This window comes from Triturus cristatus, chromosome 2_1, assembly GCF_964204655.1.
Source record: "Triturus cristatus chromosome 2_1, aTriCri1.1, whole genome shotgun sequence".
In the NCBI taxonomy this organism is placed as follows: domain Eukaryota; kingdom Metazoa; phylum Chordata; class Amphibia; order Caudata; family Salamandridae; genus Triturus; species Triturus cristatus.
The window spans coordinates 236,710,592-236,735,543 of record NC_140581.1 but is presented as its reverse complement, the minus strand read 5'-3'; the positions used below and the strand labels follow the sequence as shown (position 1 = coordinate 236,735,543).

General features: G+C 42.6%; 1 protein-coding gene across 5 annotated transcripts in view; it reads left to right on the top strand.

Moving 5' to 3' along the window:
• The window catches only part of PDZD2 (PDZ domain containing 2), a 1,178,280-nt gene that overhangs the window by 833,085 nt on the left and 320,243 nt on the right, over positions 1-24,952 (top strand). For all 5 annotated transcript variants that reach the window (XM_085630570.1, XM_085630578.1, XM_085630563.1 and 2 more), the window contains one exon: positions 9,344-9,511. In XM_085630570.1, coding sequence (XP_085486696.1) covers positions 9,344-9,511 — 168 coding nt within the window. The remainder of the gene's footprint in view (positions 1-9,343; positions 9,512-24,952) is intronic.

Here is a 24,952-nt window from a genome sequence, read left to right as displayed (position 1 = left end):
ATCCAGACACCAATGATGCACTCACTTGAGTGCCCCCTACATAGCATTTCTGGATTCGGTATTTACCGAATCGGTATTTTACCGATTTCTTAATTTCCGAATCGGTAAATACCGAATCCAGAACATCTGCCACCTACATCGCAAATGCCTAAATACCGGTCGGTAACGGGATATTTACCGAATTTCGGCCGTTACCGACCGGTATTTGGCTTCCTACATGAGGCCCTTAATGAGAGCCTTTGACAGAAGGTATTCCATACCTTTATTAGAGTTAAGAAGTGTGCCTGCCCTTCTGTGGAGATGCCGTGGCAAATTGGGCTCGTTAGCCTTTCATAAGTAAGAAAGGCTGAATAATAAGCTATTTCAATCAGCCCCCCTTGCAGGCAAGGTCACAGAGGCGATGAAGCATCCTGCTTTACTTCCAAGCATCAGATGGGATGTGTGCCAGTTACAGGACGCTGCTTGCCCTGATTGCGGTTACTTGATCTTACTGCCCTCCTTCTGTCTCCTACGACTCTCCCCCGCCGTCGCCTGCCACCGCGACCGCTGTGAGGGGAGAGCGTCTGGTTGGACTTCATTACCCAGGTCCCCTTGCAGCCTCGAGTGAACCGGAAGGAAACCACACGGACCTTGCGCGCCCGGAGGCGCTACTTAATCGTTCCACCCCCCGGCAGAGCGGGGGATGCTGCCAGTTACAGGACGCTGCTTGCCCTGATTGCGGTTACTTGATCTTACTGCCCTCCTTCTGTCTCCTACGACTCTCCCCCGCCGTCGCCTGCCACCGCGACCGCTGTGAGGGGAGAGCGTCTGGTTGGACTTCATTACCCAGGTCCCCTTGCAGCCTCGAGTGAACCGGAAGGAAACCACACGGACCTTGCGCGCCCGGAGGCGCTACTTAATCGTTCCACCCCCCGGCAGAGCGGGGGATGCTGCCAGTTACAGGACGCTGCTTGCCCTGATTGCGGTTACTTGATCTTACTGCCCTCCTTCTGTCTCCTACGACTCTCCCCCGCCGTCGCCTGCCACCGCGACCGCTGTGAGGGGAGAGCGTCTGGTTGGACTTCATTACCCAGGTCCCCTTGCAGCCTCGAGTGAACCGGAAGGAAACCACACGGACCTTGCGCGCCCGGAGGCGCTACTTAATCGTTCCACCCCCCGGCAGAGCGGGGGATGCTGCCAGTTACAGGACGCTGCTTGCCCTGATTGCGGTTACTTGATCTTACTGCCCTCCTTCTGTCTCCTACGACTCTCCCCCGCCGTCGCCTGCCACCGCGACCGCTGTGAGGGGAGAGCGTCTGGTTGGACTTCATTACCCAGGTCCCCTTGCAGCCTCGAGTGAACCGGAAGGAAACCACACGGACCTTGCGCGCCCGGAGGCGCTACTTAATCGTTCCACCCCCCGGCAGAGCGGGGGATGCTGCCAGTTACAGGACGCTGCTTGCCCTGATTGCGGTTACTTGATCTTACTGCCCTCCTTCTGTCTCCTACGACTCTCCCCCGCCGTCGCCTGCCACCGCGACCGCTGTGAGGGGAGAGCGTCTGGTTGGACTTCATTACCCAGGTCCCCTTGCAGCCTCGAGTGAACCGGAAGGAAACCACACGGACCTTGCGCGCCCGGATGCGCTACTTAATCGTTCCACCCCCCCGCGACGCGGGACCGCGCGCGGGCTAAGCCCGGGCAAAGGGCGGGCCGTCTGTGGCCGTCAGGGGCAGGAAGAGGCTGGGCTGGGCCCCCCCTCTGACGACCGGACCAAAACGGCGAAAGGTATACTTTGACTTGGACATTGTACTCGTATTACTATAACTGTGTTGTTTCAGTTCTCCTTCAGCCTTGGATCACCTACACTAGCCTCGATATAATTAAAACTCATCGTACCTCAATTAAATCACCCACCATGGCCACACTTAGTACAAGGAGCAGAACTTCACTGGGAGGCTCTGTGCGTGGCACATTAGACAGTTTCATCACTAGGGCCGCCTCAGTCCTGGAGCAAGAAATTGCTATAGTAGAGAGACGCCTTTCGGCTGAACTCGCACAAAATAAGCGCTCCTCTCTCGGACCTATTCAATCTGCACTGTCTCCGAATCCTACAATCCCTGTTCCCTCTGTAATACACGATACCCCTAGTGATTCTAGGACATCCTCACTTATCATTGAGTCTACATCTCCAGTTCACTCCCACACTTGTTCGCCTCCATTGGCTGCCAAACCCCATCTCAAAGTTCCCTCTGTTTGCGCACCGTCTACCACATCACCCCTCAGGTTTATTGCTACTAATCCCAAACAGATGAAGCCCATAAAATCAACTACCACCATCCTCCCTCCCCCCCCCAAAAAAAGGAGGAAATGCTCAAAAAACGCTAACCTGAGCAAAAAAGTTCAAAAAGAAGTTACCTATCCTTTGAACACTAAACACACAAATGATTTCAGCTCTCAAGGTAATACTTGTACTCATGAAGTAATTGTCAACGAACTGATGGGCCGATTAGAAATATTAGTAAAATCTCTTGTTCTTCCTGTCTTAGAAAGAATAAAGGGTTTATCCACACAATTAGATTCATTAGCAAAGCTGACACAAACAAATTGTGATCAACTTGAATCACTATCGTCACATATAATTATGCCAACAATAAAAAGCCCCGCTGACTTTATCGCACCTTTAGTAACAAACGGAAGTAATTTAGCCACAAAAAAATCTATAAAATCAACTACCAAAGAAACTTCAAACCACTCGCAGTTAGTTACAGAGAGAAACACTGACACAGCCCAAGGTCAGAGTACCGATAACACCAAAGCTGTTAACTTAAACAAGAAACGAGATATCGTACCTGTTGACACTCCTACCAGACTCAACCAGGGTTTAAACTGCAATCATATCAATTTACCTCCAGAAGCAGTACCATACGTTGTAGTTTTAACAGGAGTCCCGCCATTGGAACCAGGGAAAAGGGAGGGCTATTATGATCTGAAAAACAAGGTAATGCACTGGCTGGGACAGCATAGGCCGCTCCCTCCTAACATCAACGGGGAAATTTTGAATGTCCGTAGACTAACCTGGGTAGGCCCACGGCCAAAGGAAATACAAGGTGACGTAATAATCGTCAATTTCAGAGATCATAGGGCAACTACTTACATAACTAGTTGGTTTCAAAACCAAAACCAAAGCTCCATAAAAACATATGACCTGACATATTTCTACCCACAGTCTCTAGCTAGTAACCTGATCAAATCAAATAGCTTTCCTTGTGACAGATTAAGATCTTTTAACCTCAACATCCCAATATCAAATCGTTTTTCGTCTCTTGAAGGACTCGAGGATGTTGATTGACTTCCCGTAGAGGCACACAGTAAGGGCTTTCTTAACGGTACAAAGAAGGGACAAGCACCCACCCTCCCCTCCTATCCATTATCATTCCCTAATGGTCAAATCCTTGAGGGGTTAACTCATACAGTTCAAAACAATGCTGTGACGCCAAGAGCAGCAAGACTGGCATCCCCGACACCTATCCCACATTTTAAAAATATTCCCGTCCAGGATCGTAATACACAAAAAATTGCAGTCCTATTTTGGAACGTGGCGGGTCTACGCCCCAAACTAGAGAACGATATTTGGACCAATTTTATAGCAGATTTTAATATTTTATGCCTTCAAGAGACATGGTTAACTGCAGAAGCCCATCTTCAAGGCTATAGAACATACTTCTCACCAGCTGAACATTCTAAGTCCGGTAGGGCCAAAGGAGGCTTAACCATCTTCATATCAAATCTGGTTAAGCTAGAAAATATTAAACATATAACACTCGATCCCAACTTTCAGCTACTCAGTATTATACCAAATTCCAGAGACTACTTCCTTTTGGTTAATTTTTACAATAACTTATCGGATCGGGACGCAATGGGGAAAATTAATTCTATCTTCACTATAATAACATCCATAATAAAAAAATCTACTCGAGAAGTGACCATCATATGGGGCGGCGACTTTAACCAGACTATCTGTGCTGCCCCAAACATTCATCTGTGTGGTTTAAATGATGAGGATGACAATCCCATTTTACACTTTTCCCACTCACTGCTAGGCAGTCTCTTAAATGAAATAACTTTCAACCTAGATCTAAGAATTGCATCAAAGCTAATAAATGGAAAGACGATGTTGGCCCCAACCTTCCACGGCAGAGGTTGCAATTCAACGATAGATTTCATCTTACAGACAAATGGTCCGAGATCTAAAGATTTCATTTTTGAAACCCATCAGGTAGTTCTAAGCGATCACTATCCGATAAGTATAACCTTTTCAACCTTGACAGGGCCCACAAAAAAAACCTTTAGTGCCCTTACTCAGAACAACTTAGAATTAGCAAGAGTAAACGGATACTCGCTAAAATGGGCCATAGTTGATCCGGAAAAAATAACTTCTACCGTGGTCACTGAAGCCTATCTACCTATAATGAAGTGCCTGGATATGACCACTCCCAACGATGACGTTGTTGCCAATTTTGGGCTGGTGATACAAACTATCAAAAATGCCCTAATGGTAAAAAAGAATAGCTCAAAGAAGAGCACCCAGGGCTGGTTCAATCACTCGTGTACCATCGCCCACACTAATTTAAAACTCGCCTTACACAAAACGCCCAGGGATAGGGCAGAAATATCTACATTAAGGAGAGCATATAACACTGCCATTAAGGAACGGAAGTCGGAACTAAGACGACAACTCTGGGACCAATTACACGAGAGTTGCCTTAGTAATAATAATATCACTTTCTGGAAGATAGTAAGAACACCCTTCTTAACTGACAAGGGCAGCCTCCCTAACATAGAGGTTGCTATAGACGAAGGACAATGGGTAGAGCATTTTTCTCAAATCTTTAAGTCCAATTCAGCAACAAAAGACCTTGGAGGAAATGATTCTCTCGAGCATCAGTTCCCGACTTTTCCTATTGACATGACCATCACTTGTGACCAAGTAGAAAGGGCACTAAACGCAAGCAAAAAAGGCAAGGCCCCTGGCCCTGACGGTGTACCCATAGACTTCTATAAAATGTACCCCGAGCTATGGATCCCCTTTCTGACCAGGGTTTTCAACGCGCTGACCTTTACTGGCATCCCTGAGTCCTGGAAGAGTTCCATATTAGTCCCCATCTTTAAGAAGGGAGATCGGAACCTACCCTCCTGTTACCGTCCCATTTCCCTTCTAGATTCTACAGGAAAAATGATGGGCCGAATACTACTCGATAGTTTGCAGGAATGGGTCGTGAAAAACAACATTCTATCCGATCTACAATACGGGTTCCGAGAAGGATTGGGGACCGTAGACCAAGCTCTAAACTTATCATTACTAATTGATAAATACGTTAACATTAAAGCAGGAGCACTATATATGGTCTACGTAGATTTATCATCTGCATTTGACTGCGTTAGTCATTCCAAACTCTGGCCCATCCTACTAGACATAGGGTTGGAACAAACCGCAGTAACTTACATTAGGGAACTCTATGCCGACGCGTCAGCTAGAGTAAGGTTTGGCACAGGGGGAGAGCTCACAGCGCCGTTCGGGGTGGAGAAGGGCGTGAGGCAGGGATGTGTCCTGGCCCCATTCCTATTTACCCTTTACACAAACGGCTTAGAAAGAGAGATGCTGAAAGGGACTCAAGATCTCCCAATGGTAGCAAACCGCCCTGTCCCAGCCCTCCTGTATGCTGACGACGCCGTGTTATTAGCTCGTACTCCCAATGAGCTACAGAAGGCCCTAAATAGTTATGCTTCATTCATGGCAAGCCTTGACCTTAAAATTAACGTTGGGAAAACTTTCGTCATGAAGGCAGGAGTTAAAAGGAAGAACAAGACTAAGCCCATCTACCTGAATGACGAAAGATTATCAACCACGGATAAGTATCCCTATCTCGGCGTTATGATGGACGAAAAACTTAGTTGGAAACCGGCTGTAGAAGTAAGGAAATTGCAATTTGCAAGAACGACTTCTGCACTCACTAACTTTTCAAGGAAAATAGGGAAAAAAGCTCCCTCAGAGATGATCAAAATTTATAAAGCTAAATGCCTCTCAGTGGCCCTATACGGAGCAGGTGTATGGGGTCACGTAGCGGCTAATTCTATCCAAGTGGTCGAAAACGGCTTTTTTAAATATCTTTTAGCCCTACCTACGGCAGCCCCCAACTATGCTTGTCATCTGGAACTGGGTCTCTCATATGTTACAGACCTGGTGAGAATACAGCCTCTGTTATTATGGCACAGGATTTGGACATCTGAACACACAGTTTTCACACAACAAATCATTCAAGATTGTATGAGCCTAGATAACGCACATCGATCCAGGTGGTTAAACTATATTAAATCATTTTTTACTGATCTTGGTCTAGAAAATTACTATAAAGACCCGACCAAGATGCAGCTATTAGTAAGAAAAGCTTTTTATAAACTTTGCCTAAACCACCTCGATGAGCTTAGACTTAACTTAGAGGTTACGAAACAAACAACTAGACACTGCTTATTAGTTCAGTCGGCATTTGGCATCCAGCCCTACCTGGCATATAACATAGCCCCCTATGAACAGTTCCTCTTAGTCAGGTTTAGATTGAACTTCTTTTACCGCCTGGTTACCTTTCCGTTTAAGAATAACTGGGATAAAATATTGCCACCATGTCCCTGCGACGAGACATCATCCCAGTCAACTCTTCATACCATCCTTTTTTGCAAATACTATATGCATCAACGGAGGAAATTATTAATCCCCCTATTAAAGCGTAGGGGCTTTCGTACATGCCGCCCTGCTTTACTATATTTACAGTTACTCGAGGGGGAAGAGGTGGTTTATATTGTTTCGAACTTCTTGCAATATATTGTACGACACAGACCCAATCTAGGGTAAGACTGTGAAATGATCATATTATATCATACCTGATCAAATATACTACCTTTTGTATAGCCACTTAGGCGAACCATTCAGGAAATGCTGCAAATATACATGTCAATGAAGGAGATGATTTTAAATTTTCTTTTATTTGCATTAATGTGATGAACTTACTGTCTTTTATATGATGAATTTTATAATGTGTAAATTTTGTAACAATATCTTTTATGGCTTTTTATGAATTGCCGAATAAAGAAAGATTGAATTGAATTGAATTGGGATGTGTGCCTGTAGGATGAGCCTATCCTGTACTGGAAGTATTAGTGGTGCTTCTAGGGAGATTGAGATTCTGAGCCAACACACACAAACTTTTAATTGGGTGATGAATTCAGTGTGCCCAACTTCAAACTCCGAGCTCTCGTGACCTTGGAGAAGGGAGCAAACCTCTCATGAAAGACGAAAACTGAGTGAAAGAGGCATCTTTGAGAAAGAGGCAATGCCAGCATCACCTATTAGAATATCCTAAATATCTGTAGGCAGTTGCTGAATGAATAATGATCAATGCAGATAGCACCAAGGATTATCAGAGGTCAAATGCCATCTTGGAATCTTTCTTCAAGAGCATGACCCCTCAACAAGCCTCTCAAAATGGTAAACTTTCATTATTGGACCAAAGACCCGTATTTTTATAGAGCTCGGTCGCTTAATATCTGATGCTTGAGCAAAGCTTTCAGATGCTCCCTAATAAAATAAAATATTGTCCTTTTCAAAGATGCTACCTCCACCCCTTAACTGCAAGCGCTCATGATGAAGTGGCTATCTGTAATGAGATTACGGATACACTGTTTGTGTTTGTGTCGCTATCACACTCGTGTTTCTTTTATATAGAGCTTTATGTTCTACCTCTTACATAGCAGGTGGTAATTACCTGATTTAACTGTACTCAATTTACCAGCTTTGAAGGAAGGAAGGCTTACTTAGCCTCACTGCGATTCTAACTTGTGTGTCATGGTATGTACAATAAACCTATATTAAGCTAGTGAACCTAAACAGCTTTTTTATGCATTGAATGTAGTTTAGACCCATCTCTAAGGACGGAGGACCATTTAAAAAACGACATTTTGTTCACCTTCCCAGGAGCTTCTAGAAACCCATGTGATATATGGGATATACACTGAACAGTTGTGTGTGTGTGTGTGTGTGTGTGTGTCGTGTAGCACCACTTTGAGACCTGATTACATAATGGGATTTTTGGGGATGGGTGGAACTTGTAACGAGGACAGTTTGATAGCCTACAGATGATGACAATACAGGCATTTAAAATTTGAGCCACATGGAGGCAAAGGGATTTGCCCTGAATTACAGGATTTTTTGGGGTGAAATGCTGAATCCAGCTCTGTGCTGTGATAAGTCGGTGGGCTTCGTACACTGGCATTTATATCTGTTACTGTGGAAGCCCTATACATTCAGCTGCGTAGTGATTAGAAGCGGTCATATAGAGTTTATTAAAAATGTTTTGTATATATCACACTTTATACCAAACTGCTGCCACATCGAAGTGCTGTAAATGATCAGGGTATAACTATTACCCTATATTAACAGTACTCCGTTTATTGACCTCAGAAGGATGCAAAGAGTTGGCCTTGTAGGAGTTCACACTTGTCACTTATAGATCACTGCATCATCAGCAAATATATTTCACTCTGTTCCTTATCTTCCTAGATAAGTGAGCAGTGGACCGGAGCTGCAGAAAATACACAATATTAAAATGAGTGTGTTACTGAATGAAAGGGGGAAGTTTCCTTTGAGTGCAGTGTCCAAGTGTGAAATTTCATCAAAATGTAGAACCATGTAGGGTCAGTCTACAATCGTGTCAGCCTCTGAATTTATGTGCACTAGGAATGCATACAGGCTTCCAAAAGGCCTTTTCCATCACTATACCTTATTGGATGATACCTTCAAACGGACCCCGACATTTTGTTTCTACGTTGGGACAAATGTTCTTTGCTATCTCTTACTAGAATCAAGTATGTGGTGGACACAACTAGTAGTCTTGTAATGCTTTGTCAAATGGAAACATTTTTGATAGTTTCAGCTCTTCAGTGCCTTTCAGACATTCACTAAACTTAATAGCGAACACATACTTTTCAATTTAACGACTTGGAAAATTATCTTGCATCGGCCTGCTCTCAATTTTTACCGCCCAAGAGATATTCAACATTTGAGTACGAACCAGTTATGAAAATAAATTTGTGCCATATGTGCCTGAATATTTCCACCTCAGTCTCATTGTTTAATTATCATTCGACTAAAAGTCTGCAACTGTAGTCTGGAAATGTGTTGACATAGTGTAAGTTTCATCTAGGGAGCCCATACATTTCCTAGTACACAGAGATCCCATTAAAAGTTGATTGAAAATGATTTAAATCTCCCGGGAATCAGTGTCTCATGGAGCTTGTATTCATTTCACACAGGGGCCCACCGGAGTGGACTGCAGCAGATTCCCATCCACAAGCTTGCCCGACTTGGTGAGCACCTGCGCGCTTCAAGACCACTCGCCTTCCTTTGATAATAAAGAAAACGTGGAACCTGATGGAGAAGACCTCAGCAGGCCTGGCACCCCGTTACAGGAAAAGGCAACCGTAAGTGGGCTTGAGCTAATCTGATAATTTTATTTTATTTATTTATTTATTGCTGTGTTTCATAGAACACAAACTTGACCCGTTAGGGTATCAGAGCGCTTTACAGGAAACATAGCATTGTACAGAAAGGCATAGAATCACCAAGTAAAAAAAACAACAAAAAACAACGGATAGTAGGGGGCGGGGTATAGGATACATAAGAGATAGAAGGACACATATTTACAAATTTTATTTAGAGTTACTCCAGATGAGACACGTGATCATGCTGTCTTTGGAACTATTTGAGGAGCATATTTAGTGCAAAATGTTTCTATTATTGCAGAGCAGTTTACCTATGGGATATACCGTTATAGGATTAGTTGATTTAGTGAAGCGGAGACAGAGAATGGGATTATGTTGGAAAGAATGGGACTCCTCATAGGAAATCCAACAGGTAGACTTTGAAGATGCAAAGGAGCCGACGTATCTTTCACTCTCGAATTGAGGTGTAGCTTTTCCTGACCCCGATGGCACTATTTGGAATTGTAACTTTAAGTGCCTGCAGCATGATATCTAGTCGCCCATCACCCTCTCATTCATGACTCTTTGGATTGGCAGATGATTGCAATCTGTGCTGCTGCCTTCCGCACTCATTGTGTGTGGACAAAGCAAGAGGCAGGTGCCTAGTTCCATATTATAAAAACACATACAATGTGTCCCCTGCAGCCCCTGGCAGATGGTGGGAGCGAAAGATAACAGAATAGGCACACTCTCTTGGGGAACAATCGGGACCTAAGCAGGGGCGTAACACAGGCCCCCGCAGCCACCGCAGTGCGGGGGCCCCCCACACTCCAGGGGCCCCCTCACTCAAGCCTCAAGTCTGTGCGCCCACGCGCACCATTTAATTCACGATCGAAGTTCAATCATGAATTAAATGGTGCGCATGGCGGCGGCCTCCAGCCCTCCCCATAAATTAAATGGTGCGCGCCGCGCACGCCAAGGCCAGCGGCAGCGGCATCTTCATTATTTAAATGGTGCAGTTTTGGTACCGCGGTCTCTAATTGGGTGGTGCGCACGCCCGGGCGGGGCCGCAAGGGACTTTCACTTCTTACAACGAAACGCGCGCACTGACGTGAACCAAAAACCTAAACATTCGCTACGCGTGCGGTACGGCAGTGTGGAGGTGGGCCATCTGGGCAAAATACTGACCACTTCAGGGATCAAGAAGTCAGTGAGTGCTGTGCCGGAGCAGCTTCTCCCACCTCGCTGCTCGAACCGCAGTACTGTCTAGTGCAGGTGATCGGAAGTGCTGGGCGCCATGTCCAAGAATGAAAAATATGACGCGGATGCAAAAACGAGTCGGTGCTCGACATTTGTACCCGAAGAATATGAGGAATGGAATGGAATCAATTCTAGAACAGACATCTTTAGTATTCAACAACCCCAACAATTGGCAGCACCTGTGAAGGGGCCCCATAAAAGAGAAACTGTGCCCCTCCCACCCCACTCTTCAGTATTATATGTTGTTTACAAACTAAAGTAATTTCCACACAGTAAACTTCGCTACCTCCTAGTACATGACTGAAGTCACATCTTCACAACAAAAAGTGATGGATGGAATTGTTTAAGCCAAGGCTTTTTACCCACTAGGAATGTCTGTGGGAAACATTCCATTGTAGTAAGCTCTTTGCAGGCAGCGAAGGGCTCAAACTGGGTAAACATTAATTTGGGCCCTTCCTAAGGGACAAGTCCTCAGTTCTGATGCACACCTGCACTTCAGGGCTATCGAGGAGAGGTGGTTGGTTGTCGTAGTTTTGCCAGCAGGTGTGACGGGGGAAAGTCTCCGAGAGGAGTGTTGCAAACTTTCACCACTCTGCCTACTGTGGCACTGGTATACGTGAAAGGGCAAACACCACTGTGCTCTATGAGAGAGTCTTAGGACATTGAGGTCACAGGCCAGGCCTCAGCCCTTCAGGTGAGTCAGAGTGCGTCCGAGTTCTAGGTGCTTCCATTATCTTTGTGTTGCACTATTCACTTTGGTCTGGGAGATTTAATAATGTTTCTTATCTCGCTGTGTTTTTCCCCTTGTCATGCGGCCTCATATTTGTTTTTTCCCTCAGTATTGGGTTTTTGGTCCTTTTCTCCGAGCGTTCAAGTACCTTTGCAGCAGATTACTTTCTGCCAACTTAGATTGATTTCCAGAATTGCCCATAGAGAAATTTTGATCTGGGATTTAGGAAGAGTGGATTAAAAATCTAGGCCTTGTTGAATTGTCTGCTTTATTTTTTTTTCTCTACAGTTCTTCTGTTGGGTTGATTGTAAAAGCAACAGTCAAGTATGTTTGTTTCTGTTCCAACCTCCCTAAGCCCCCCCCCCCCCAACGTTCCATGTTATTTTGTTCGCCTTACCACCAGAGATCTCCTGGTTATCTGTAGTGAAATAATGGAGTTCTGCTAGGCAGAGCTCTTGACGGTGATCCTGAAAAGCATCCGAATAGTCCATTCTTTTCCTCTCCATTGAATAACCTACTGATTGTGACAAGCAGACGATTGCTTTATTAGTAGTGACTACGTGTTGGGTCTATTAGCTACACCGACTGTTAAGATAAATAAATCCTATTTTAAAAGTGAGAGACAGAGTTCAACATTTGCTTTGTGTCTTGTCTTAAATTACCCGTGAGCGTTACTCAAAGCCTTCACCAATGTTGTAATAGTTAACGCGGCTGACCACTACTGTTGCTATGTATTTGCGTGGTGGTGTTTGGGTGTCATGCTCTCTGATCACCTGTCGAGCATAACAAAAAAGAAATCCGTGCCATTATATTATGGAACATTTAAAGTAAAACGTCTTCCAGTAGTCTAATTAATGTTTGCAATGTATCTGTAGTTTAGCTGAGTAAATTCCTCTACTACCTCTGAGCAACTAGTGGGGAGTCAGGTCTACAAAGCAGCTTTCCAGCCAGTTCTCATCTGGTTGTAACTGTGGGTGAATCGAATATTCGGAGAGCTTATTGATATGAACTGTAAGCAGGATCTATGTCATTCCTGTCTGTAATATATTGCAGCTTATTTTTTTAGGGCATCACTCTAAACTCCATTTGAATAGAACCTGAAAGTATACTTATAATAACACTAATATAAAAAGAGTTTTGGCCACTTGTTAAAGTCAGTTAATCAAGCCAAAATATTAATAGTTCTTGAAGCAGCTTACTTGAACGAAGTGCCAAGGGTAATGGAACCCTGTGTGGATTGGCTCACTGAGCATTAGCATCTAGCTTATTCTTGGTCCTGGTATTCTCCCTTTGCAAAAGTTCATGGTAGAATTCGACCTGATAAAAATAAGCAGTTGGAAATAAAAGTGAGTTAAGTATTTCTCTTCATCCTCCACACGCTTTCAGAATTTACGAGATTTGCTGGTAGAGACTTTTTTTTTTTTTTTAAGGATTATGGAATAAGATCACAGAAATGGTATGTGGCTTTGTACAGATCACGATAATATGCAATTTGGCATTTTAAATCTGCGGGAGATCTGAAGGTTAAGCAGAAAAGAATATCTGGCGTTATAGAAGGTTGTTATTTCATTACCTTAGAACCATAATTTGCAGCAAGTAACCTGTGCATACCTTCTCTTCTGGCTGGAGTGGGCTGTGATATTGCCCTCTTGTGAGATGGTTCTTGCAGGTTTATCTGCTTAGGGATGTAACTGCACTTTTATAATTATACTGTATACAGTTTGGCTCTTTATCCTGTGCTCCACAGCATTCACACTTTAACTTCCTGCAAGTGATTTTTTAAAATGCCTGTATCTTAGAGGGAACTGTGCCTAAGGGGCTCTTCAGTCCAGATGGCAGTGTGCAACTGAAATTACAGCTGCTTGACTTACCTGTTATAACGTGTGAACATACCTGTAAGGGTGTCTTTGTGGTTGTTTTTGAACAAGAGACTTTTTTTTTAAGAGATTAGCGCTGTTGTGAATCTTATTTATGGGATTTTACTGGTTGGATTGATTTTATTTCTGAAATAAACACAAGACTACAAGAATGACTAACGTTCTACTATAGTGCCGCCCTTTACTATCCAGGTTTGAGGGATAAAGCTGAGAGTGTATGTCTCTGTCCCCTACTAGAAGAAGTTGTTGTCACAGTAAACTGCATCTTTTGAGCCAGATGCTGATGACTGGATTTTCTTTAATAGATGTTTGACTTGAGGATCATATGAACTCCCTTTCACATCAGGTCCACCTGTTTGCATGCTTCAATTCTTGCAAAAAGCCCTTTGCTGGTTGACTTGCCGCTTTAATTGTGAATGAAGGTCTTTGTTGATTGTAGCTGGACCTGTGAGCAGCTACTTAAATGAAATCTCATCCCTTTAGTCCACTCTTACGTAGTGCAGTTCACTTCACATGAATGTAGAGTGGCGTGATGTCCGTTTCCCGCCACATACAACAGTTGGGTTTCGACCTGATTTCAGTGCCTGCTGTTAGGCTGGTCATGGCACCACAAGTTGCCTGAGCTCTTAGAGAAATTTGGCATCATCCCACAGACCATTGTCCTGACCAAGAGACTTGTGATGCCTTTGTAAGGGAAGACCATTCTATCCACAATGGAGAAGCTGATCCGGTGGGTGAGAAAAATCCAAAATTATACCGATTACACAGAATAGCAAATGTCTGGTCTGTGCTTCTCATGCCTCAATAGCGTCGAGGAAGAGTAGCCTGTGTATTACACTTGGAACACTATTCCCTAGGAACTATCCCTCTTTCGTCCCGAGTAGGGAACCACTAGCTAAATTTTACACCTTGGATATATAGCTCTTTAAATTTAGCTTGTTGGCCATAAATCTGAACAAGGCTCACAGCTCCAGAAATCTTGAGCCCAAATGTCCAGTTCTGAGCTGTCCGCCTGTGTAAAGGTATTTCCAAATGATTGGGATACCGGTACCTGGGATACAAAATAAACCCTGGCACTTAAGTAGTCTGCTTAGAGCGATTGGCTACACCATTTGCTCATGTAGTCCATACTGGTAAAATCTAAACATAGGGAGCCTATATCTCAAGTGTACTGGCACTTTACTTGCAAGATACAGTAATCCACCTCCTTTTCAAAAACTCATTGTGTTTTAATTATGTTGAATGTGTGTCCTAATTTACCACGTCACAACAAAGCCTGAAACTTTTTGATGCAACGAATGGTTGTGCTAGACTTGTCTGGCATCTGTCTTTGGACTCTTTGTATCTGTCCTAAAAGATTGGGTGCTTTGATTCTCTGCATGTAGCACTGGCGTAACAAAGGCCTCCACAGGCCCGCAGTGCGTGGAGGCCCCTGAACTCCAGGGGGCCCTCTCAGCACAGACCCCTGGCCTGTCCGCTCCTGAGTGGGTCCAGAGGGGGCCCCCTCAATATGCTTTGCAGGGGGGCCCCCTCCACTTTCGTTACGCCACTGGACCTAAGGGTAATATGTGTCAGTTGGCTACTAAATGCAACTCACCAGGGAAAACCTCCTGAAGATGAAGTTAATTTGTGAACTCTATATCAAACCAGTTGCTGCATTAATCATAATTTATTTTACGAAAATGTAGACAGTGCATTTAGAGTCATTAGTGCCTTCGTGAAATTTATCTTCAAAACAAATAGTACTTGAGCCAAACTTTTGACACATAACTGCTCAGCATTCGAGCTTATTTGTAGAGATGAGGCTCACAATTTTACAGGACAATATTGTTCACCCAGTAATTAATGACACCATAATGAAAATCCTCAATAATGTCTGTTTTATTATCGTAGGTTGGCCTCTTGAGGGTGCTCACACATGTCCTCTGCAACCTGTCTAGTAACTGGTTGCACTACTTGTATATCATTGTGAATAAGCAACAGTGCTTCTAAAACATGGTATGAGCTCAGCAAACGGGATACTGCGCACAAAACAGTTCATTGCGATTGGGTATGGTACAGCATCCAAAGCCTGCCATTTACTGCACTCTGGTTCTGCAGCTATGCCTTGTCTGTCGATACTAGTTTGTGCATTTGGTTCAAGATGATGCCTATCAGCAAAACTGGCTTAATGCAGCTGACTGCTACTTGTGATAGATCTATTCATGTTTGACTTCAGTTATCCTTGGATCTCTGAAGGGTTTTGGGGGAATTTGTTCCAATCAATTTTAATTTTATTAATGATGAGTTGGTGCTTATACCTTCAAAACTGTTGATCTTTATTACGCACTGTAGATCAAGTACCTAAGTAAGACTGTCAGTAGAGATGGTTAATGTTGCTATGTTGAATTTATCATATTGCGTTCACTCCTAGCCGTGAATGTATGTCGTTACAACGAATTCCGTTGCAACGAATTCCGTTGCAACGCATGCCTTTACCACACATGCGTTACAACGGAATGATTTTTCCTCGCATAATCTTTACCACTAATATTCCTTTACCACGCATACTTGCATGGTAATGGAATACTCTTGGTAAAGGTTATACCCCTCCCCTGTACTCTTACGTGATCCCCCTTCCCCCAATACTTTTTATCATTACCCCTGCCCGTTACCCTCAATTTATATACATATATTTTAAATTTGTATTTCCCTTACCTCTTCACGTCGTCTCTTTGTTCTTCCTTCGAGACTGACGTTATACGTCTTAAATTTGAAGCGTCATTTCCTTTCACATAAAACGACGTCGATTTCCTCTACTTCCCCATGTTTTACCCCCAAAAAATTGGGGGGCCCCCCCTCTCCTCCCACCCCCCTTTCTTTTCTCTTTTTTTGGGGGGGGGGGGGAGACCCCCCAAGCCCCCTTTTTTTTTCTTTTTTTTTGCCTTTAACTCACGTCTTCAACAAGCTGAAAACACACCTTAGACAGTAAAAAAGGAATACACTAATGACATTAACGCAGGACGTAGCAACGTAGAAGACGATGAAGATGGAAGAAGACTTCCATGGTAAAGACGTGCGTGGAAGAAGAACGCGTGGTGAAGATGTCTACGAGGTAAGTGTTGCGTAGTAAATGTTCCTCGTTGTAACGCCATCGTGGTAAAGGATGTTTCCCCTAGCCGTCTAGTCACACACATTGCTGAGTGGAGTCCGAGATAGTAGGTACTGGGAAAAACAACGCAGCATGTGTTTAGTATTTCATGGATTTGGATCCATGTGTAATTTTCACGCTGGAGAGTTGTACCATAGCACGCTCTATTTACCGTGAAATTTCCTTACGATGTGCAAGCTTTAGGTGGTTCTAATATGTCATTCTCCGTGACAGCACTACTGTCATGGTAAATTTAAAAGAATTTGTGCTCTCAGATAAGAAACAATATGAAGGATAACACATGCCTACAGTTGTGGTACCATTTATGGAGTCAGATTCCTGTAGCCAGTTATTGATTGTCATGTATTCTCTGTTCCCAATTAAAACATTCAGCACCGTACTGTAGAGAGCGCTGCAGATCAATTGCTTTTTGCTGGCATCCTGTGCTGTGTTTTCATAACCAGTTGTAATTTTTACCCAGAGTATGGGAGCTTCAACAGATGATCACAGTAGATTCAAACTTTAAGTCTTGTTTCCAATATATTTAATGCCATATTTGTATGGAATGTATTTGTAATTGTTTTATTTTGCTCTTGTAGTATTGCAGAACATTCCTTTGAAAATTAAAGTCACATATAGCAATGTGGACTACTATGACAGGATGTTCTTGACTGGCCATGATTTAAGCAGTATTGTGAAAGGGGCTCTTACAAAAGGCGGTGGAATATTCCACAGTACGTATCCAATCCTAGGAAATAAATCTTAGCCCATTTCTTCACCTGCAAATATAGGACTCACTGGGAACTTTACTTTGTGATCCACCATTGGAAGGTTTCTTCCAGTAACGCAAGTCTTAATTCTTTTGCAAGTAAAAGGGGAGATTTATTGAGATCTGAGAACGAGCAAGATAATCCTACAAAGGGCTCGAAAAATCTGAAAATGGTACTAGTCCTGCAGGTCTAGTACCTTGAAAAATCTCCTGACCTAACAGTAACCTACTTGACCTCTGTCTCTGAAAGCGGAGCAAATGTGACAAGATAACAAGATTTAAAGGCCTCTTTATTGCTCATTTGCTTTGTGAGCAATAAAAAGGCCTTTAAATCTTGTTATCTTGTCACATTTTCTCCGTTTTCAAAGACAGAGGACAAAAGTTAGTATGTTTTCCTACTCGCCAGAAAAGGCGAGTAGGAACTAAAAATAGTTCCACCTCATTAAATTTAACTCGCAAATGCGAACGGTGGAGTGGATTTGTCGAGCCCTGAAGTTTAACATTTTTTCCAAATCCTCTTTGGTTGAAGACAGTGAGAGTTTTAATCTAGTGGAAATATTTTCTTTTACTCAGCCTTTCCATCAGCATCTGGTGGAAACGACTGCAGAGTCACATTGTTAGATGCTTTTAGTAGAAAGAATTAATATCTAATTTAGCTGAGAATACAATGTTAAGCACTGTGTTTTAGATTTGATTAATTCAACTGTTTGGGTTTGTAATTGTAAGCAAAATTAAGAAAAACTTCAAAAACATCAACAAACCATCATGCTGCTATTAGATCATGCATATTTTAGATCCATTTTGGTTTCATATTTCACATTTGGATGTGTGTTCTATGTTTTTCGTGGCTTTGGAACCCACAAAGGTAAAACTACATTCTTAACTATTTATTCAGAGCATGTTTCTATACATTTTGTCTGGGCAGCCAGACAGAAACTGCCAGTCTTTTTGCTATCAAACATGGAGGACTGGATTAGTAATGCCGTTGGTAATGAAAACTATAACCTCCATTTATTGATAATGTATTGTAGAAGAGATATTTTAATCTCCAAATCATGTTAGACTTTACACCCGTTTCATGATATCAGGTAATGTTGCCTCAGTTGCTTGAAAATGGAGACCTGTCTCCTGTGTCGGTTCTAGGGATCTGTCATTGAGTACTTTCCCAGATTTTAACCCGCAGCCAATACATCTTCAAATCTTACTGTGATGTGTTTATTCCTTTTTAAGTCATTTTATAGTATTGCATTCTGAGCTACATCACTGATTACCTATTCTTTTAACTTCATTGAGATGGATCAACACTTAGCAACTTATGCTGTTGAATGGTCGGCTTCTGCCCTTTCATGTATCTACTTTCTATATTGTGTATGTAATAATGATGTCACTGGTATTTATTGCTTAGGGAGAAAAGAGTTTATTTTAATTCCATTTAAATCATTTCTTGACACCAAGGAATTTGAAACCCTTTTGTGTTTCTTTCACATGGTAACTCTGCTAGACGTTAATTATCTTCATGCTTAAAATGCTGTAGGTTTGCCAGCATTGTGATATGTCTCCCAGCTGTTTCTCTTTCCCATATGCTTTCAATATCTCTGCATCACTGATGTTGTTTTTTTGTCCATTCGCGGTAGTATTAACCTCTTCAATGCCCATGACGAGCTGGTCTCGTCATGGGCCGCGGTTGCGCTGTGCCCATGACGAGACCAGCTCGTCATAAACCCCGCCCGCTAATACAACGGCCGGCACAGGGCGGGGAAAGGGGCGGGCACTGAAGGGGTTAAGGAGCTGTGGCTTTGAGTTGCTCTCTTACTTCACATTAGCAGGACACCATCTTTGCAGACCTGGGCTCTCGTATAGCAACCAGATGAATTCTCAGAGTTGGGGCCTCATGTTGGTTTTCATTGAACACATTGGACTATTGCACTTGATAACAAGGATTTGTTACAGAAAAGATCAGGACTGGAAGCACAGTCCCTTGTCTATGTGTTTCAATGTATATAGCTTAGTTTTGTTGTCAAATGTTTTTATTATGGTTCCATTCCTGTTTGTAATAACAATGATGCAAACAATTGAATAGTTCATTCATTTACAATCCCTGCTCCTTGTCCATGGTTAGATTCATCATTTGGTTATCTTCTGCATCGCGCCTTGTGGTGGGAATATTATTAGATGTAATCCCACCAATATTTTATTCATCTAGTGGCTGTCACTTTATAGCACATTTTCTTTCTAAGTCCTAGCCAATGGTTATTGATTTCATTACCCATTGAGTTACCTACCTGAGCTTCACATCTATCCTATACTTCATTAATGTTTAGCTACTAACAGTGCAGAGGTATTCATGCCTAGATGGATCTAATGGGAAGAACATTAGTGATCTAGTTCTAAGAAGGAATGTAACTGTGTTATTCTCTAGTAACAAGACTGCATTTTGTTGCTTGTATGAATGTCTGAATATCTAATAAAATACATGTGCCTCTCTATCTGTTAGATATGGAGAGTGGGCGATTGATGCCAGTTCAAGCTAACAGTGCCTGCTAGACAGGTGGAGAAAAAAATTCTTTTCAGAGAAAATACACTTTTATACTTGCCTCAATAGCATTTGTTAATTGCATTGAAGTCCATTTTGTTCCTTTTGTTGAGGAGGAGTCTGATAACCCATTTTCCCTTCACTTACTACTAGATGTTGAGACCTATTGAAAAAAATCCTGATACATGGTTAGCTAGTGGAAGGCATTGTTAAAGTAAGTCTCTAAAGTCACTGCTTTGATGGCTTCTGTGTTACACAACCTGTAAAGCAGATGTTCTTTTAGTTGATTTCAGCAAGATTGTTATCCATGAAGTATCAATGAAAACTAAACCTAAAGAATTAACTTTCACTGAATGATCTATAGACCTCTGTTCCTTGGTGTACATACAGTGTTGGAAACAAAGATTACATAAACTCAAGAAAACACAATTTCACATCAAGGGTGGTAGATTCAAAATATAATATAGTGTAATGGTGTAAATGCATCTAGTGCAATTACAGTTGGTTTCCCAGATCCAGTTAAAGTGTATGAGATTGTAGGCATTGGATAGAATATGTTCAGTAAAAAATAAGAAGAGGAAATTGCTTGATTATATAGAAATACTCTGTGAAACCACTTGGCACCTATAATGTAAAATAAAACTGCATCTTCACAGTGAACTTGGAAATGCTACATACCAGCACTTTTTTTTAAATTAATTTTGTAATATATGTTTGTTTATCAGTAAGTATTAGGCATGTGTGAACATATACCTTTCAGAGTATAATAAAAACTATGCATCTGCCATAGGAACATTCAAAACATATCTGTTACACTTATTTTTCTTTTAAGTTTACGATATCTCAGGGCATATTGTACAGGCATAGTAACACGGTCACATGTCAACATTAAGTGATTCAACATTAAGTTTGAACATATTATCAACATCACCAGAGTTATAGTCTGCGTTTCTCCAGAGTCAGTCCAAAAATCATTGCTGCATTTTATTGCAGTCAGAACAACTACATGATGTTTCAATTCTCCTCTCCATATAACTTGTTTATGTTCAAGATGGTCCTATGCTTGGGATGGTCGGTTAATTGCCAGATGCATAACAGCCTTTTGCTGTGCTAAGCTCTCATTCATTTAATACGTTTTGTAAGAGTTTCTTATGCTTTCGCCCACCCTAACTAGTAGTGATGCCAAAAGGTGTCTCATGCCAGTATTGCCCCTGTAGTCCACACATTTTGGCTTAATTTTTATTTTTGTCCAAATGATTGCCACAGGCACTATTTAGGGTTCAAGGTAGTTCCCCTGTAATCGACTACAACTTTGTTACATTCTCAGACCAGAAGACTACAGCCATCATTGGTCTCTCTTTTTATGGTGAGAGCTCTGGGTGTTTAATATTTATACAACATGTGAATGTTGAGACCTCCACTGAAGAGAATAGAGTATCTCTGCACTGATAATGGCTAGTGTAGGCCTTCTACTCAACATTCCATTGTTTGTCTTTATCTTTCTTCCTGTTAATTTGTAACATTCTACCCTCAATGGTTGGAATGTTCTAATTGTATGATGGCCCTTCTACCTTTTGCTACTCCTATTGCTAAGGGCCCTCTCCCTCAGTATAGACCCTTGCCCTCAGTGTGATCCTACAAGTCTGGTCCAGGACCTTTAACTGGTCTAGCCCTCAGCAGTGGGCTAGTATGCTATAAATTACAGACCTTAACAGAACCCCCACGACTCAACGAGCCGGAGATGTTCAAGAAATGCGGTACAGAGTCAATGCCATGAAGGCTCTCAGCAAATTGAGGCCTGGTTAACAAGGGTCGGGAAAGCACAGTTCTATACATCATATGAAATACGTTTGAAAGAAAACAGTGCTATGTCAGTGTGTACATGTGTAATCAAATGAAATCCCACATTCTGTGCGTTGTTAATTATGTACAAAAACATAAATGCACAAACATCCTCAGCAAGAGAGCAGTAGGAAAGGCTGAGCATAAAGAGGGTAGCAGCCAGACACATGCTAAGAGTTAGCTGATTTCTCATGGAATGGAGAAGAGAAGTGACAAGCTGCAAAAGACAGCATAATCTAATTAGCTCTGTGGAGCTGCCAATCGAAAGATCAGAAGAAAGGAAGCACAGTAGAAAACGAATTGCTGGCACAAGCTCCAGGGGAGTTTTGAAGATATTTATAAGAGATAAACATACTTCAGTGTCTGCGAAATACTTCAATAACAATCTATCGTGCACCGCAACTGTAAATGTACCTGATAAGAGCGAGAAAGGACATGAACGGGCAGAGAAATATTCCATATATTTGTGCTGGGAAAGTCTGTAGCAAGGCAGTATTTTAAAAAGACCTTAGAAAATAATGATGGCAATGCGATGGCTAAGCTAAAGGTTAGGAAAGAAGCCAGACCGAAAAATAAAGAGCAGGAGGGTGTGAAGTATAGAAAGTAAACTTTTTCTGCTTTCACCAATTACGCATGGGAGGAGAAAGGCTGCAGTGAGATAGCTGAGCTCCTCAAATGTTCACTGTGTCACCTGAAGTTCACTGGTTCGAATCCTAACCTGGCAGACTCAGCTTTTTATCCTTCTGAACGGAAACACATTACGTAGTTTAATAAACCTCTGCAAAACTGCAAATCAGTGGGCGCTATATGAAGAGATGCTGCTGTTTAGATGTTTGTAGTGGAAGGTTGCAGGTAAAGACATGGCTCAGCGCCTGCATGAAGAAAATGCCCATTTCCTTAATTCCAACCCATCCAGGGAATGTGCATCGTGGAACAACCTAGTCCATGTCATCTGGAACCCTGGGAATGCTAGATCTATAAAGTGGGGAACAAGTTCACATTGTTGTGTACTTACAACAGTATTTGCAATGTTGTTGGCACCGTGAAATAAGGGAGCAAAGCTCTTCCAAGCCCCATGGCTGTGCATTTACCCACAAAAGCAACCAGCTACATACCCTAAAGCTGGCAGGTGCAGATCACTCTGTGATTCTGCCCATCCTGCCCGGCTGGACCCCTGATCCCCTCTTGTCCATGATTGACAAGCTGTGAGTAGACAACACAAAGAGGGGATTGGCATCCAGAGGGTTGAGAATGTTTCAAGATGCTCCTATACAGAGACTCAAAAACTGGTGAAGGCCGCAAAGAGCAATGGCCGAAGCTGGCCAATGCTAGCAAATCGAACACAGCAGAAATATAATCTGACAATCTAATCGCGCACATTGAAGTAGCACCTCACAGAAGGTTGGAACTCCCCCCATCAGGAAGCGGGAGCAAAGTCTAGCGAGCTGGGCAGTCACTGGAAAGAGTGCGAGCAAGCATGGGTAGAGCGAAAAGGCTACTTGAACACTTGGGAGACCTGGTTCAACTCAAGCACGCAACCACCCTTGTCATGTGACGTCCACAATGTCAATCCTTTGTACAGTCAGTTTTATGTGTGTGGTGGTGAAGTTATCACTCAGTTTAACTCGATAAAATATTGTCTGCCCTGAATACGTCTATCAAGTCCTGCATTAATTAACATTTTTGTTTTACAAGTAAATCTGGGCCTACCTTCAGGCCACAGGTAAAATCTCAGCTGTGCGTGCAGATTAGTCTGTTTTTCCCTGTTAGGTAAGGATCGAAAATGTGGTTTTATTTCATTGTATAGTTGTGGTTTGGTGCCTGGAGACCTGCACGGAGAGATACTACATGCTTGAGCATCAGCTAAAGAAATCAGCATTTTTAGGTCCTCCTTACAAGCCCTTGTGTGTCATTCCCTAAATCCGCAATCAGAAGTATTTAACCCCTTCAGGCCCGGTGAAAATACTGATGCCCCTGTTATCAGAAAACTGGGGGGAAACGACCCCTAATGCCGCCCTTAGAGTGCTTTAGCTTTAATGTTATTAAACCTCCTGTGCAGGATGGTGACAGAGGCCTTCAGAGATGAGGGACTAAAGTGCCCCAAACTCTCTCTTTGCTGAGGTATATTGGCAGAGGCTGAAGGACGCCCACTACTGTAGAGCCACTGAGCTTGGTCTCAGTTATTACACATGGTGATTAACTCATTCTATTGTTCAGAAAATGCATGGATTAAAAAAAGAGGGTGCCATGGGTGAACCAAATCTGGATTGAAACATGCACAATATTTTAGCCTAGTGTATGAAGCATAGGATGATATCGACGCCTTTATATTGAGTAGTGAAGGGAGACGTGGAGGCTCAAGCGGAAATGTCCCTTGAAAGATTCACAGTATATAAAATAATGGTATTAATATCACATATGGTAGATTTTACTCCTACGCGTAGAATGACCCCATTTGCTTGTTTACCTAGAGAACTGGTTAAAAGTGGTTTGGGGGACGGTAGGTAATCGCGTTGTAGAACAGTCCATTTGCAGTAACTCTGATAGCATAATAGGCGTTATATGCGTTAGTGTGCGATTTATAGAAAGTGAACATATAACCACATATCAGCTAAGAGGTATAAAAACATACATTGGCAAAGCCAATAGGTCGTGCCTTTGAAAGGCGTTCTCTGAACTTTTGGCTTTACAAAATGCTTGTTGCAGATGCAAAACTGCATTTTGAAAAAGAAACGCTTGTTGCCAATTATGAATAGCATTTACAAGACAAAAAAAGTCAAAAGTCGTCGCTAGCATGATGATACATGGGCATACATCACCACTTATGCGCCTGAATATGTCAGGATGTGTTGGTCATTTTAATATTTGCCCCCAGTGTGGTCACTTATGTCTGCGCATGCATCTTCCTGCATGCGCACACATACGTCATGATGCATTGGCCATTTTGTGGGGCACAGGTGTTACAGTGGACAGAAAGATGGAGAGTTTTGAGGGGTGAGAATCTGTCTAAAACATTTCAAAAAGCCTGCTGCAGTGAAAAAAATATTTTTACGTACAATGCTCCTTTGAAAAAAATAATCGAATGTGTTGATTCAGTGTTATTTCAAGATATTAAATAGCCCCTTATACATTCTAATACAAACACTCCATAGGAGGTGGCATGATACATCAAACAGCCAGTTGTACGCAGTGAGAGAGAAATACACCTCTGTGTAGAGCTAAAGTCAACTCAATGTATATTCTAAAGTACTGGTAACAATAGGCCTTGCAGGCGGCTGCAGTGTCAAACTAGGCCTACAC